The 16,979-nt window shown below is 42.5% G+C and overlaps 1 protein-coding gene and 1 long non-coding RNA gene across 2 annotated transcripts in view; one reads left to right on the top strand and one right to left on the bottom strand.

Moving 5' to 3' along the window:
* Nucleotides 1-1,193: 1,193 nt before the first annotated feature.
* The window catches only part of LOC107314557, a 22,810-nt gene continuing 7,024 nt past the window's right edge, over nt 1,194-16,979 (bottom strand). Inside the window, exon 2 of the long non-coding RNA XR_004307449.1 lies at nt 1,194-2,399. This is a non-coding gene — a long non-coding RNA (uncharacterized LOC107314557). The remainder of the gene's footprint in view (nt 2,400-16,979) is intronic.
* The window catches only part of TH (tyrosine hydroxylase), a 22,567-nt gene continuing 14,025 nt past the window's right edge, over nt 8,438-16,979 (top strand). Inside the window, exons 1-5 of the mRNA XM_015863897.2 lie at nt 8,438-8,601; nt 12,554-12,757; nt 15,814-15,988; nt 16,200-16,288; nt 16,485-16,552. Of these exons, the coding sequence (XP_015719383.1) occupies nt 8,512-8,601; nt 12,554-12,757; nt 15,814-15,988; nt 16,200-16,288; nt 16,485-16,552 (626 nt within the window). The 5' untranslated portion in view covers nt 8,438-8,511. The remainder of the gene's footprint in view (nt 8,602-12,553; nt 12,758-15,813; nt 15,989-16,199; nt 16,289-16,484; nt 16,553-16,979) is intronic.

Raw genomic sequence — 16,979 nt, 5'->3', positions numbered from 1 at the left:
GACATAAGTGATAAACATGGAGGAAGAAGAAATTTCTCTAGGATCATCAGGTCATAGAAAACTACATAGGCAGAGAATATCTGATAGGAAGCATTTGCCTGGGAAGTGGCTGGAAACTGAGCACTTTGAAGGCTCTTCAGCTCAAATATTGAAAGGTTTTTTGCTCCGGTAACTTGGTTTTCCTTGTTTTCTCCCTCATCTGCACCTCTCCTTCTTTTCTCCTTTCCAGGGCACATCCCTCAGTTTTCTGTGTGTCTTTCTGCTCTGGTTCTCTTATCTGCCCATGCCTTCTCTCTTGTTTCTTCCAGCTATTGAGAATGTGAAGGCATTTGGAGACAGGGTGAGAGGGATGTTTGCCAGTTATTTTGAAGCAGTCTTGAGGACCATATTACAGCTTTCTTTAGCAGATGTTCTCCCCTCATGCTGATGTACTTGTTTTCTCAGGAATCAAAAAATGCTGTCAGCTTCCTATAGGTTTGTTTTTTTTTTGTTGATGCTGTACAGCATCCCTACAAAATATTATCAGTTTTTTAATACATAAAGTGAAATACCTGAGATCTCAGGATGAGTCTGGAGCAGTCATACTGAAACCAAATGGATACATCTTTTTACACCCAAAGAAATACATCTTTCCAGCATAAAAAATGTGTGCTAAAGAAAAAAAAATGGAAAAGATGACAATTCAAGGAATGGTTCTTCTTCTTTTATTATTATTTTTTTTTTAAACCATGGGGCCTTCATTCATCCCAGTCATGCCAAATGAGTGACTTGGGAAGCAGAGCTGTGGTTACATCCTGAGGAGTGTTGGTTCTGTATCAGCCAAACAAACTGTAGGAAAGTGTTAAAATAACCTTTTGCCATCCTATTATCAAAAAGAAAAGAATAAAAAAGGAGATAATCCTTGTTTAAATATCACAAGCAGCAGCTGAGTCAGTGGGAGCTTTAGACTGGAAATGTCAGAGAGGAATTTAGATTTTCAGAGCAGTTTCTGCTCTGCAATTATCATAAGTCACTTACAAGGACCCCTTGCCTCTCGTTGCCCTCAACCACACATCTGCAGGGAGGGGGAGCAGAGACAAAACACATGGCCCTACTGGTGACTGATAAGGAAAACCGAATGCTATCCCACTAAAGGCACAAGGCGAATCCCTTCAGGCTATGGCTGGGCTTCTGGGACTGTAGGTCAGACGTAAGCAGGGAAAGGCAAACCAATGGGAAAAGCAGGGAAGCAATATGAGAAAAAGGAGAAAATTGAATGTAAGCTTGTCCCCCAGAAGGCATTTATTTGTTCCTGGTGCTGTTTGGGGTGTAAGAATGGGGAGGTTTTTTCTAGGTTCCTATTCTGCCTATGACTCCTTTCCTCTTTTAAAAGCACAGCTTGTTGCAATCTAGCACGTCCTTGATGTAAATTAAATCAGTGAAAATACTATTAACTCTCCTGAGACAGGCACTGCCCCCAGAAGCATGAGAAAGGGGAAAGGATAGGCACTTAAAACTCATAATTTCCACTGCATTACGTGATGCAGAAACACACATTTTCCCAGCATAGGTACACGTGAGAAAGCTAAAGTCTTCCTCTGTAGGGATGGTGTGAGTTTTTTTAACCCATCTTTTCTCACTAAAAATGTCGAATTTCCAGCTCTTGTCTAGGCGAAGGGCAGAAGGAATTCAGACATCCTTTGATGGTGGGAAATGGCAGGGGTCTGTCTTGCCCTCCTGACTGGGGACAGCAGGCAGTGCTGCTTCAGCCCTGTGCTTTGTCGCTGTGGGACAAAGATGTCACAGCTGTATCTCCTCCACATCTGCTGCAGAATGTTGGTGTACAGCCCCCACTAGTCTTAGCGTCCTGTCCTTGTGTCTTTGAGTGAAATATCCCATCCTGCTCAGGAAACTTTAAACAAAGGGGAACAGAGCTTCCTGAATGTTCAGTGGGTTTGCTCACTCGCACTATTAAAAATGTATCTCTTACTGCTAACTTGAACTTTTATTCTTTGCCTAACTTTCAACTTCTGAAGTATCCTCTTCTCGATTGGATTAAAGAACCTGTTTTTGGAGAGAACTGTCCTACCACTGGGAGAACAGGAAATACCACCATATAGATCCTTCTGTTCCACGGTGGCATCCCAGTAGCTTAATGGTAGAATTACTGAGGTTGGACATATTGTATCAGTGTAGATCTCAGACTCTTCTTTCTTTACTTTCCATGACTATAGATCAATAAAATACTGTTGATACACCTTGAAGATCCTGAAGACAAGCATAAGGCTTTGATGAGTCATCCTCTTAAGCCTGCTGGGAGACATGAATCTTGCCATGAGTTATACATTTGCATTCCCCTTCTAAAAAGAAAAGAAAAATGTTTCCTCATCCCTTTTCCAGTCCACTTGCTTGATGGCTACCTGTCAGGAATAACAGATAAGATCCTAAGCAGATATAAAACAATAGAAAAGCAATGACTTCACTTTGAAATGCTGGTGCCAATTTCCTATTCTGATCTGGTTGTGTCTACGTCATGGATCTCATCCGTTTGCTTTGCCTATAAACAGAACTATGAATAAACATTTGTATGAAGTCAATATGGTGACATTTTCATAGGTCTGAGACCCTCTGTGTGACTCCTAATGGTAAGATCACATCAGACCTTTTGTCTGACAGGCAGATGGCTTTTATCCTCCAGTGCCTGAGGAAAGAGGGAGTTAGAAGTGAATGATTTTGCGTACATGTGGTAGGATCACTGAGCTGTATTGCACAAGTTCTTGTTATGCTGTGTTAGATAAATTATGTCTTACTGCATAGCATGAGTGGATTAGCAAGAAGGGTATGACCCTAACTTTCTTTATTTGTGTAGAGAAAGAGCTGCAGAATCCAGGTCCCTGCAGACCTTTTAGTGCTGGGAGTTCAAAGGACTTGGAAAGAAAATTATCAGTAACATCAATTGTTACTGTATGTATTCAGCAAGGCAAAGGCTCAATGGGAAATCACACTACAGGCAAGAAAAGACATTTCTCAGGCTTTGGAAAGCAAGTTAAACCTTCCACTGCCCTGGAACCTCTTCTGGTCAGGTTGACCTAAGAAATGCATCACAGAAGATGTCTTTTCTTCAGCAGTGAAATTGGAACATTGCTCCCAAAGGTGGGATCACACAATGGGCAGCAAACCAGATGATTGCCATGGAACCAGCAGCATGGCCCCATAGCCCTGCTTCCCCTTCTGGGAGCTCACCCTTCTGAAAGCAGTCTAGAGCAAATGCTCCCATTGATTTCCACATCCATTGCCCACTATTAACCATTTCTTCACAGTAGTGATGAAACAAGTGGCAGCTACAGCTATAACCAGCCTTGAAACAGAAGGTAGAGTTAAATGACATGCCCCCAGCCATACAGCAAACAGTCAGAAAATGCACTGCCACATCTTCTGCGCTGCTTGCCGGCAATAGAATTAGCACCAGACATTTGATTTTTCTTGTCATAATGTTTCTGATGTTCTCAGGCTCTTGTTTACCCACATAATACTTTTTTTTTCTTTTTTTTTTCTTTTTTTCCTTTTACCCAGAAAAGCAAATTGAGTGTCAAACTCAGTGTTCAATAATTCTGTGCCAGATTTCCATACAAGAATTACTGATGATTCTGGAGGGTTTTTTCTCTCAGGCTGGGAGTTTCTAGACTCCATCCTTTCCTCTCCTCACAAAAGGGCTGCAACAATGTATTTTCAAAGGAAAGCTGACTCCAGAGCTAGGAGAAAAATACTGAGTATCACAGATACAAATTAAAACCACGAAGGCTGGCCATGTAGCGGGAGACCTGCTACAATACATGTAGGAGGCAACTTTCCACACAAAGGTGAAATTCCCTAAAGACTTTACTAAACGATTTGTCTACAAGTTGAAATACAGTGGGATGGAGGTGTCAGACATTGGTTTTCATGACCATACAACATGGTCCAAGCGATAGTGCATTTTATTCCACCCCCCTGCTCCTAGCTGTCTATTTGCTGCCCACATTTCCAAAGAGAAAATTGCTCCTAAGTGCTTCCCCATTGATCTGAGACAAGATGGTTATTTTGGATTCTGCAGGAAAGGGTGAATCATCAATACAGTGTTTCTGAATTTACACTTGTATGTTCCAGATCCATTTCCTGATGCAGAAATGGAGGGGTTGCTGTTGCTTTTATTTCTGAAAACTCGGGGCTAAATACCCAGTTCCTGGGGAGAGGGAGGTGCTGAGTTTTTCCTCCATTCAAGCAACCTTCCTTCCTTCTGCAAATATATTCCTCAGTAAGTTTTGCCTGTAATCAGGTTATTTTCACCTGGAAAGTTGATTTCTGTAAATTTTTTTTTTTCAGAATTGTGATTTCAATATTGACCAAAGAGAGGAGAGATTTGATTTGGAAGCAAAATATGAACGGCACGAATGCAAATTGACTCTGAATGTGGTGTTGTGAGATTAGTCAGCCCCAAGATCCAAAGCCAAAAGTAAGGTGGCATTTTTGATGTGTTACAGAATATTTTCAGATTTAGTTAAAAACTGAGCTGACCCTCTGAAATCTGGAGTCGCAGACACAGAGGTTTGCACTTAGCTGCTGAAGGGTGTTGGTTGTGACCCTTCAGTCATTGGATTTGCATCTGTAGGACAGAGCAATCCTGGACAACATACTTAAGAATTATACTAACACAGATCGTGGCAAAAAGGCACTGGGGGTTGCACAGCCCTACTCCATCTCCTATAGGAAATGATTTTCTGTCACTAGTGTGTGTACTTGTGTATGTGTCTTCATTTTGCCCTGAGAATAATAATCCCTGCAATGGGGCTCTTCATCTCCCAAGGCTCACCTCTACAAGTCAGGGAACAGATGACCCCTGCCCCATCCACCAGAGCAGGTCTGAAGCTGTTAAATCTCACCTGATCCAGCTGTGCTTTCATGCCAGGGTCTCAGAATACATCTCAGAACACTTAACAAGGAGCTACACAGCTCTACTCCTTGCAGCTTCCCTTTCCTTGGCCTCATCTGCTGTGTGAGCATAAAAACTAGTGCTTTCTAGATGATAGAATACTGCAGAGTTAAGAGGTAGATGTGGATTTTAATTATCCTTTTTTTCTTTTTCTTTTTTTTTTCTCCTGCTGATGCCTCAGTCCTAGAGGCAGCAATGACACGGAAGTCCAGGGTATCATTATGGGTTATTAAACTTTGAGACACTCAGGAGTGTTGAAAGGAGATGAGTAAAAAAAGACATCTCTTGACGGAGCTGGCTAACCACTGCTGTAATTGCTTCATGTAGCAGAGTGTAATTACTCAGGCTACGGAAGGAAAGAGGGAGAGGGTGTGAGAAAGGTGGGAGAAAGAGCAACAAGAGGACCCGATCACCCTGCATAGCCAGTAGGGTTTTCTCCTCAGCTGTGATGGGAGATGGCAGCTTGCCCTCACAATGGTGGACACAGTCCCTTACTTTGGCATTCGGTGGGATACTTGTACAGCTCAAAGCCTGTCCCTCAAGCTTCCTGGACCACTAGAGAGCCTCCCACTGTCACTGGGCTGGCATCACCTCTGCCACTGATTCTCCCTGGAATTCATATCAAAACCACAGACTGTTGCATGGAGATCCCTACAGTTCTCACAATGAGGGATAGTAGCCTGGCAGGGGGAGGTTTTTCTCTTGGTCCACACATCCAAAGTACAATGTCCAACAATGTTTGCCATTTCTGCTTTACGTCAGATAAATCCCCTAAAACACGCAGCTGGTTACACATAGCACTCACACACATTCACAGACAGGCATGTGATTGGAGCCTGAGAAACAAAGCACTAATGAAGACTCATCGATCCACTGTATTTACTTCATAACCTTTCCTAAATGCTCCTCTTTAATTAGAAAACTCACTATTTAGTCAACATACAAAAGCCTTGGTGTGGGAGCAGAGCCATAATTTAACCAAGTAGGCTCACACACCTAAAGGTCATTGAACCATAGAAGCTGGAAAAAAACACTGTTACCATTTAGTTCAACCCCAGCCCACCACCACCATACCCACTGGTGATGTCTCTCAGGGCCACATCTCCATGTTTCTTGAACACTTCCAGAGACATTAACTCCATCATCGCCTCACCACTCTCAAAGAAAAAAAAAATAAAAAAATTCCTAATACCGGATCTGAACAACTTTCTAGCATGACTTGAGGCCATTCCCTTTAACCCTATTGCTAGTTAAGCAGGAGAAAAGACCAATCCACACATCACCACAACATCCTTTCAAGTCATTGTTGTGAGCAATAAGATCTCTACTTAGCCTCTTCTCCACACTGAACAATCACAGCTCCCTCACCCACTCCGCATAAGACTTGTGCTCCTGATCCATCACAGTTTTGTTGCCCTTCTTTATAAACAACCCAGGGCCTCAAAGTCTTTTCTTAGTGAGGGAAGTCGTGCCTGATATCAGCAGAACTTTCACACGAACCTAAGCAGAAGGTTTACGGAGGTGCAGATGTTTTTTCCTTGGTTGCATAGGAAGCAGGACTGCACTTTGGCTCTGCAGAGGCTCTGTGCTTAACAGCAATTCTGTACAATATAAGAAACTTGCCATCAGACAGACATGGGGTGGTAGATTAACAGGGCTTAAAGAAGGCAGGAGTTGTATGCTTAATTTATCATCCCTATAAAGGAGAGGAATTAAAAATCAAGGGCTTTGTGATGAACTAAAAAGAAGAGCTGATGAGCTTAAGTAGAGTGCTAGATTTTACAAGGGGAGAAACAATATGTAATGACAAAAAGGAAATCAGAATATGTAGTTGAAGTAATCCCAAATATTTGTACAATAATCTTGAAAATTTGCCTGATGTTATCGGCTCCTTTTAAAGCCTCTGTTTGTCAGAAAAGCCCTCACATGCGATCTCTCAATCTGTTAGAGCCTGCAGGAAAGCTGACTGACTAGTTCTGTTTCCATTTTATTAAAGTACTTTATCCATTTTCTCCATTCTTCATGTGAACTGACATTTTAAGGCTATCCTTTCAGTAACTTGATTACAAATTTTAATAAGTGGAATTTGCTTTGATGGCTGATTTTAGGTTCATCATCCTTGGCAAACGGTGTTCTAAAAAGACCTTCAAATTTAACTAGGTACCACAAATAAAAGATCTATCAAAATGGTTGTTCTTTCTGATTTTAAGAAAACAGAATAAAGAAAACTTTTCTTCTTCCTGAGATTGAACTGAAAACCTCAGACCAAAAGTGCTGAAGTCCAGTATTCTTCTTGCTGTTTTAAAGGGCAGCATAATACAGAAGAGTACAGTCAGAATTAGAAGTTTATTTGACAGTCAAATATGATTATTATAACCTTCCTCCCTCCCAAACCTGCCTTTCTTTCCTATACAAAAACCCAGGGAAGTTCTCCCAGCCTTGGAAAGCTTGATGCTGGAGAGTTGCTGCCAGTCAAAGAATCATAGAATCAGAATGGTTGAATAAACCACTAGGGTCATTGAGTCCAATCATCAGCCTATATCTGTAACAACTCTAAACCATGTCCCTCAGTGCCATCACTCCATGGTTCTTGAACACTTCAAGGGATGGTGACTCTACCACCTCTCTGGGCAGCCTGTTCCAGTGCATCACTACTGTTTCTGAGATTTTTCCTAATATCCAACCTACCCCTTCTTTCCCCCCAGTGCAATGTGAGGCACCCCTTGAGCCCCACAGGAAGAGAAGGCCAAGCCTGAATGCTTCAGGACATCTCTGATTTGGGTCCTGCTGTGCCACATGGTGCCACAGACCAAATCTCCTTGGGCATTTGGCTTCTGAGGCATTGCAGGAAGATTAGCAAAGCCCTTGGATAACAGGATGCAGAGGTGGGCTTTCCCCCCCCCACATGGTTTTCTCCACAGCCTTTTTCTCCTCTGAGGATACAAGGGGCCTAATCCTGCTGGTCTGCTCTCAGCACACCATGGCCAATCCAACTCTGGATATGCATGCACAAAAACAGCAACCAATCCTGTAGCCCAGGCTGGGGGAATTGGTGCTTCTTTCCTCCTCTGCCTACTCCTGCCTCCTCTCCTACTGCCTCAGTGACATAGCAAACAAGGGGGAAATAAAAGGCTAAATCTTTCTCTTCTGTTTGTTTTGTCCTTAAATGGATCTAAATCCTGTCATTCAACACCCAAGCCAGGAAAGAGAACGTACTGGATTGAAAAAGAGTGAGAGAATGAATTATATAAAGATGAAAACAGAGGAGTGAAAAGACAGGGAAGAAATCTTTTGGGCACACACGAACAAGTGGGGAGAGCGGCAGGTCTGAGAAGGCAGGGTGTCTGCAATCTTTGTGGCGATTAGATTTAATGGGACAGAAATGCTTCTCTCCTTCACGTCCCCTCCTCCTCTCAGCCTGAGGGGGGAAAAGAGGGAGGTGGTGTTGGGGGGGTTGCAGCAGGAGGGGAGAAGCATTGAAAGAATCTTTGACGTCAGCCTCACCCTATAAAAAGCTGGCAAGGAGCTGAAAAGCAGAGAGCAGAGCTCGTGGAAGAGTGAAGATGCCAACCCCCAACATCTCCACCTCTGCCGCTAAAGGCTTCCGCAGGGCGGTGTCGGAGCTGGACTCCAAGCAAGCTGAAGCCATCATGGTAAGACAACTCTACCCCACTTCTTCCCTCTCCCCTGAAAAATGCATCCTCTCCTCCAGTGATAGGCAGTGGCAGACAGGAATAGAGGGGCCAACACTATTTCTAGGGGAGCTCCCCAGCCCTGGCTCCAGGCCAGGGGAATAAAATGACCCCCACATTCATCTCTACATACTGATATGTGTGAAATGCAAACAATTAAGGGGAGGGGGGGAAGGTAAAACAAATACACCCTCACCTCCCTGCAGCCAAAAGTAACTAAAATAACCCATAGACTTAGGGCAGGAGTAACAAGGCACCCCCAGCACTTAATGCAATTTGAAAAGCTTAATACTATTCTTCACTGCTAGACGTTAAGCTGCAGAGATTTCATCTGTTATAGCATAATGGAAAAGTATGCATTTCATTTCAGTCAACATTCAAGGGTCAGGCAATTCACTCAGTTTGCTGCTGCTGTCTCTGTACATCTTTCCCACGTTTTTGCTCCCATCCCCTCATCATTATTTAGAACCCTGTTTTTACCTTGAGGAATACTTCTGCACACCATACAGTTGCAGATATAAGGGAAAAGTATCTTCCTACTGGGATGTCAGGTGCCTTTAGAAAGCAAATTCTAGTAAACCCATTGGGTAGGCTGTAGGGATGGAGCAAAAACCCAAATGTCAGGAGAGCCAGGAAAAGGCATGAGACAGCTCTGAGGGTCAGGGAGGTGACCAGTCTCTGGAAGCCCCCTGATGGCACAGGGAGGGGACACTCTCGGGATACTTAGTAAGAGGAAACATGGTGGAGGCACAAAAGGTGTTCTGGAGCGTATAGCATGCCAGAACGCAAGAAAAGGAATTAACAAACAAAGAGGTAAACTCACTTTCACTAGTAAATGAAAGTCAGGGAAGTCTTTCCTCCTGCACAGGATTTTTCAGGTTGCTTTGTCAGATTAGCACTTGAGATGCTGACTTGTCTGGCAAAGGGGTGAGGGTTTGGTGGCTGGACAGGTGGGGCTGATATGCTGTGTTTGATGGGCAGTATATCCTTGGGTGAAAGGGCTGTGCAGCCTGGAAGAGCAGATATAATACTTCAGACTACCTCTGCATCCCTTCTTGGAATAAAAATCCACAGTGAAGCAAAAATAAATGAAAAATAACTCTCCTACCTCACATGGGAGATTTCCACAATCCCATGGTTTATTTTGCTGGCTCACACTAAGTGAGAGGCATGACTCTGCATTTGTGAGTGGCAGCCAGCACTCAGCCCCAGCCCTCATGGTGTTCTAAGGCCACCCAGTCCCTACCACTACAACAACAGGTTGGAGGTGTCCCCTTTGAGCTTGGCAACCTCAAGACTCACCCACACCAGAAGGTGTTTCACACACCAGCTGTGCCTGTCAGAGATAAAGCCTGTGGAAAATCCTTCAGGTTGTTTATTTAGATTTTCTGCTCATGTTTGTTCTTTTAGTTTGTTTTTGGTTTTGTTTCTGTTTTTTTTTTTTTTTCTTTTTTCTTTTTTTTTTTCCCAAGATATCTTGCATCTGTAACAGGGATTTTTAGTTACAGAGTGTTTAATCAGGAGATGGCAGCTGGAAGCCAAACAGCAGGAAGGATTGCCTGGGATTGTTACAAATAACGAGCCTAAAGGCTTAAATTCAAAGCATCACGTTTTTAACAGCTAGGCACACATAGCTGCAGCAATGTCAAAGAAATTAAAATTAATCCTTTGCGCAAGGTGAATGACCAAGTCAGACTCCGACCCCAGGGAGGTAAATAAGTGTTCTGCAAAATTAAACTTCTCACTTGAGCTGGATAGGCACCGAGGGAGTTAGTCCACAGGGAAAGTCAGAAATCCCACATAAGACTGCCTTCCAAAGAACAGAAGTGGTTTATCACAAGAGATTGTTTTAGTTAGTTTATATAAAAAATGGTGCCTAATTTCCATAAAAAGGAGGCAGCGCCCCAGAGAGCATAAATGCAAGAAACAGGAGAGATGATGCTGAGAGGAAAAGCCAAGCAACCATGCAGCAAGCAGGCAGACCCTTCCTGACGTTCTCCTTAACAAAAAACAGCCTCACCCTTTTTATTTAATGAACTTCCCCACTACATGTGTGGATCTAAGCATCTCCCAGAGCCCGCAGGCATGGACCAAATCCCCTGTTCCTGCCTGTTAACAGCATGGTTATACCATCACAACTCCTTCCAGAGGAAATTTAACTTGATTTATGGCAGTCTGACTCCCCTCCTTCTGCCCTCTCCATTCCAGAAGAAAATCCCTATTGCACTTTTGCACCTCCGGGCATAACGTGATAAAACTTCTTTAGCTGAAACACTTCGTACTGCTGAAAAGCACAGACCCTGTGGCTGGCCTAAGTCTGTTTGCCTGGCTTATTGCAGGCACCTGAAAGCAAACACTAGCTTAGCTTTAAACATATTAGCAATATAAAATACAGGCCTAAAGCCAAACATGAGCTCACAAGTTCTTAAAAGTTAAGACCTGTGTATTTATCAGAGGGCTTCTCTCTTTGGGAGCAAATACCACCAAATTAGACAAACGGCAATACATGCTTATTTGTTAGAAGGTATTTTTTAGTAACTGGTAATAAAGTAGCTGAGGATCAGCAAATATCAATTCAGAGGAGTTTCATTATTAAATATATATATATATAGGACAAGGAAGAAGCACTTGGTCTGGTATCTAGAGGTATGGTGTTTTTCAGGCTGCATTTCAAATGTCAGAGGGAAGCTCTGTGCTGCTAAAGCATCCAAGAGGGTTCTCAGAGGAAACATCACAGCAGGCTTCAAAAATAAAGGGGAAGATAGGCTTAGTAGTTGAGCAGGATGCTTTTCAAAAGGAAATATTCTCCAAAGTTACACAGGGTAGGGAAGACATTGCTTGTTTGGCATCTATTTACCAAATGCTTTCATTAGAATCAGAGGATAAAAATATACAGCCAATCCATCCCTGAATGGATGCTGAATAAGCATAAGACTTTCAGTGCTGCCTCTGGTTCCTTTTAGCAAGTTCTAAGGCTCTGTCATCTGGTTTGAGTGCTGAATGCAGAAAATCGGAACCAACCAGAAGGTTTACTGCAGAAAGACCAGAAACAAATAAGTTGGCATATAAGCTATTAGTATAATGAAAGCAGCAGCAGTGAAGGAAATGGTACATAGCTCCCTGTAAATATAAATAAGCCACTTAACGTGGCTCCAGGCACAGAGGTGCAGCTGTTTAACTGTAATTCCAAGTAACTGTATGGCTTAGCTGGGACAAAATCAACTGCCAGAGCAGTGGGAGGACTTTTCAGGTATGCATGGATGTGGCTCTAATTATAAATCAGTGGTAAAGCATCCACTTAAATCAGAAGAAAATGCCTGTGGGATGTTTTTACTCTTTCAGTGTGGCTGAGGACATAATAGGTGTAGGGCTGTGAAGAGAACGCGAGGACATGTGGTGTGCTTAGATTGCATCAGGTCCTGGGAGCAGATGGGCTACTGTACTAATACACCTGTAAACAGTTCATATTTCCTGACCAGGACACAGCTGCTGGCTCCAGTTGCACCTCATAGCATGTTTTTTTCTTAAATGATTTTGGGTTTATCTAGCACTTGTCCCCTTCAGATTACAAGACTCCCTAAAACTGTATAAGATTATTTTTGATTTTCAGTTTTTGAAGAATATATACATATATATATTGCTAGGGAAGGCGTGAGAGAAAAGACCATTTCAGTCATACTATAATGCATATTCTGCTTTTTCCCAAACTGACATATTTCTGAAAGTTCAATTCTAAAGCCTTAGTTCTCAACACCGGATCTTCCTTTGCAAAGCTGAGCAAGTCAGCCCAGCCTTTCCAATCTTCCTCTGATCACACACCTTCCCCAATCACACCTCATGCATCAACCAGGGTTGCCTCTGATCCCCCTCACAGCTCCATAAGAATTATTACTTATTTCTATTCTGCCTTCAGTCTCCACGGTTCATTGGTAGACGCCAAAGCCTCATTGAAGATGCCAGGAAGGAACGAGAGGCTGCAGCTGCAGCCACTGATGCTGCAGAGTCCACAGAGACAATTGTTTTTGAGGAGAAGGATGGGAGAGCCATGCTGAACCTATTCTTCATGCTCAAGGGTGTCAAGACCTCTCCACTCTCGCGAGCACTTAAGGTATTTGAGGTGAGTCTCTAACCTGTTTCATTGGACTCAAGGAAGACTATGCTTCTCATGGCAGCTTGAAGAGAAGTATCACTTGAATCTACCAAGGAAGATTCAGATTATGTCTGACTACTGCAAGTTAAGCTGTCTGCACGATCTCCCCACAGTCATACTCTAATCATGCCCCAACATGCCCACACTAGGAATGTGCTTTTATAACACTCTGGGCTCGACTTTGCTTAACTGCTGAAGTCAGCCACACAATTTCACACCCACAATTCACACCCATATTATTTGTAGCATACTCTGACAGCACCCTCTACTGCTCAGCACTGTGTGCACTGGGCTCTGATCAAACATTCAAAACATACCATGAGTCCTGCCATGGCTACAGAACAAATTCCCTTTCCACACTACTAATCAACTACTGGGTCAAGGCTTGAGTGTTAAAGGTTGTGTTGGTCCCTCCACAGAGGTGCACCCTATAAATAGCATTAAAACTGACGGAAACTCATATCTGATTGCACTTTTGTCCCCTAGCCAGCAATATAATCTTGTTTTATCTAGGATCTCTGTACCATGAATTGAAAGTTTGAGATAAGCACTGACTATTTAAACAGTAATCAAAACATGACAACTTGCATTTATGTGGTACATTCTCATCCGGAAGGATTGAAAAGTGTTTTGCTAACTGAGGATCTGTGCTATGTTTTATCTATAGTAGTTTAATCTTGTTAACTTCAGCAGCGAGAGGAGAGGACAATTTGTTCCTATTAATCAGTCACATGGATTATAAGGGACCTGCAGGAGTTTCTACTCCAACCTTCTGCTCCTAGCAGGTCTAGTTGCTGCATGTTTGTAAAGTAGAGATTCACCACTCGTGTAGTGTTTTGCTGCCTCCATGGTAAAGTATTAAGTGTTTGGTTTTGTTTTTTAAAATGTCTTTGCTTCCACATTGTGCCCATTGCCTCTTATCCAACCCCTGTGCACTTTTAAGATGAGCTTGGCTTTGTCTTTGCAATGTCCCACCAGGTACTAGGTTAAAGCAATTTCCCCTGCACCCTCACCTCTTAAGGCTGAACAAACCCAATTCCCTCTTTCTTTTCTCATATAACACATTGCAGCCACCAGTTCATCTTGCCAGCCATCCACTATACTTGCTACAGCACATCAGCATTTTTCTTCTATGGGAAACAGCACACCACATGCAGTCTACTTCATACCACAAAGGAGGAATCACTTCCCTTGACCTGTTTTCTACAGACTTGTAACTAGAAGTTAGTATGTGACTTCACTGTCATAAGAGCATGATGCTTGCTCACATATTAACATTCTCTATTACCACGTAAGACCCTCTTCCCTACAAAATTCAACCCCTTGTGGGGTAAAACAGATTATCAGCAACGCTACATCACAAAACTGCTACCTAACAGCCATAAACATCCCTTTAGCAGGTATAAAACATAGAGGTGTGGGCTCTTGTACTTGGCAGACTGTGTGTTACAGTGCATTTTATGTTTATAATTTAAACAGCAAGGAAAAAACAGGGGCAGTTTACATCCACATATTATTTGTTTCTTTCTAGAGCAAATTACTTGCAGCATCAAGATCTGCTTTGGTTAAAAAAAATAAATAAATAAAAAGCTCTTCGATCTTGTCACAGAGAGAGCTTTAAAGATAATAAAAAGACAAACATGTCAGGCCACAACAGAGAAAAATTCATTTCCCAGATCCCTCTGGCAATGCAGGTACAAGATATGAAAGCAGACTGGCATAATGACATTTGCCTCATCATAAACCAGGCTGCAGGGAAGCTGGTTTCACTCTGCTGTATGTGTTACATGCAGTCAAAGCATAGGTAATGCAATCACAGCTGTCAGATTAATGCAAAGGTATTGACTGTTGAGGGGACAATGTAATATTGAAGTTGGTAGGTACATTCAAAAACACTGTCCTAAATTTAATTTACCTGTGGCATCACATCTGTTCCTTCTCATCTGCCTCTGATTAACAAAAGAAATAATGTTCTTCTGCCAAGGATATCTAAGAGACATTGGAAAGGTTGTGTCATTGTCCACAGACTTGTGCTTGTACTCCAGATTTTCAGAGAGATAAAGAAAGCATCCAAAACTCTAACAAGACCTTTTGGAAGACTGTAGACTCTGTCTTGTTCTTATCCTCTGTGTGAATTAGTTCTAATGATGAGCCCCATATAACTAGTAGAGTCTACGCAGAATTAGCAACCTGCTGGGTGTAGACAGAACAAACATTCCTCTTAAACCTCTTCCTCTACTCCTCAAGAACCCCCCACAAAACAAGAAAGACAGAAAAAAGAATAAAAATTAAAGAAATGATAGGATGCAAGTCTTGTAGGAGCTTTTCTATCAGTCACTAGCAACAAGAATGAGGCTAGACTCTTCAAATGACATTAAGCAGCAATAAGGTGGCTGTTAAACCTCTGTAATGACTCCCTCAGGAAGACTATCATAAGCATATGAAATAGGGGTGAAACCCTTTTTCCTCAGACAAATAGCTACTCAACCCACCTACTTGTTTTGTCTGTCAATGACTGGCTTAAAAACAAAGTAAACTATCTGCAGATTTCTTTTAGCTGTAAACAAACAAATAAACTGTCAATACAGATTTTATACTCAGGTGTGTGTGTATTCATCTGTGAACGCACGTACACTGAGTGAGTTAAATCTCTGTTTTCCTACGGATATCAAACACTTGTAATGGCAGGCAAGTGGACCTACGCACCCGGCGACGGCGGTCCCGCACGTTCAGCACCACGGCCAGCACCACCCGCCGTCTCTCGTGCAGCTCGTCTCCAAACATTCAATTAATTAAAGGAAAAGGAAGACCATAGGAAGTTGCTTTCCACCCTTGAGACTTCCCCTCTCAGAAACAAAACCTGGATAACGGATAAGCAAGTTTACCCCAGTCAAAATAATTTTTAAACACAGCAACAGGGACCTCCCCACAAGCATCTGTACATCTTTGGAAAGTACCAGTAGTTGTTTCAAGCGTTACAGACTTGTTTAATGCTTTTGTTCTTCTTTCCCATGCTCTACAAGACATTTGAAGCTAAAATCCACCACTTAGAGACAAGACTCAGCCGAAAGCCCCATGAAGGGACTGCTGAACTGGAATATTTTGTGCGCTGTGAGGTGCACAGCTCTGACCTCAATACTTTCATTAGCTCCATCAAAAGGGTAGCAGAAGATGTGAGGACCACCAAGGAAGACAAATGTAAGAAAATTATAAATTATTAGATTTGTGTGTGTGTGGCGTGGTTGAGACAGAAACTGGGGCAAAGACTTCAATATTCACACAAAAGGGGAAGCAATACTGGATGCTGAATGTGACCAAAAGAGAAGACTGCTTCAGGGTCACCTCCTTGCACAGTTCTCTGCAGTCTCACATCCATCTTTTGCTTTCATAGCTTCTCCTCTCCCCACAGTTCACTGGTTTCCCAGAAAAATATGTGAATTGGACAAGTGCCATCATTTGGTTACCAAGTTTGACCCCGACTTGGACTTAGACCACCCGGTGAGTATATGGGTACATATCTGCATTTGAGTCCTGAGCCAACTCTCAGAAATAAGGAGCTAGAGAACAACTACTCATGCAGATGGTCAGGGAATTGTACTGGAACCACCAGTTGCTCCAGACAGCAGTGAACTTTGTCAGGTTAGAAATTTAATAACTAAACACATTGTGCTTATGTTCCTATTTTTCATCCTAGGGCTACTCTGATCAGGTATATCGCCAGAGGAGGAAATCAATAGCAGAAATTGCTTTTCACTATAAGCAGTAAGTATCTTCCCTCACATTCATGCAGGATTAATACCATGTCAAAACAGCCTACTGTGAAGTAATTAATGCTGCTTGCATGACACCTCTTTTGTGTTTTATCCCATTCAGCCTTGTCACCTCCCTTTGTGCACTTCTTCCATTCCAATTACTTCCTAACCCAAAAACATCTGTGGTCATTTATTCATATATTGATACAGCCAGAATAAATTCCCCATGTAACAAATGCTGGGTATAATTCCGCCAGATCTCTAACTTAACCATGAACTGTTGCAACTGATGTCACTCTAAAAGTCTCAACTTCAAAGTTTTATACACTGAAAAAATTATCATATATCTGGAAAACTTACTCCAGTTGTACATTGTACTGACTGAAAAGGATGTTTAATTTCAAAACAGAACATCAGTAGATTTCGCTTATGCCCAG

This window comes from Coturnix japonica, chromosome 5 (genome assembly GCF_001577835.2).
Source record: "Coturnix japonica isolate 7356 chromosome 5, Coturnix japonica 2.1, whole genome shotgun sequence".
Taxonomy (NCBI): domain Eukaryota; kingdom Metazoa; phylum Chordata; class Aves; order Galliformes; family Phasianidae; genus Coturnix; species Coturnix japonica.
The sequence above is the reverse complement of the archived record's forward strand: the minus strand, read 5'-3'. Positions and strand labels throughout refer to the sequence as shown.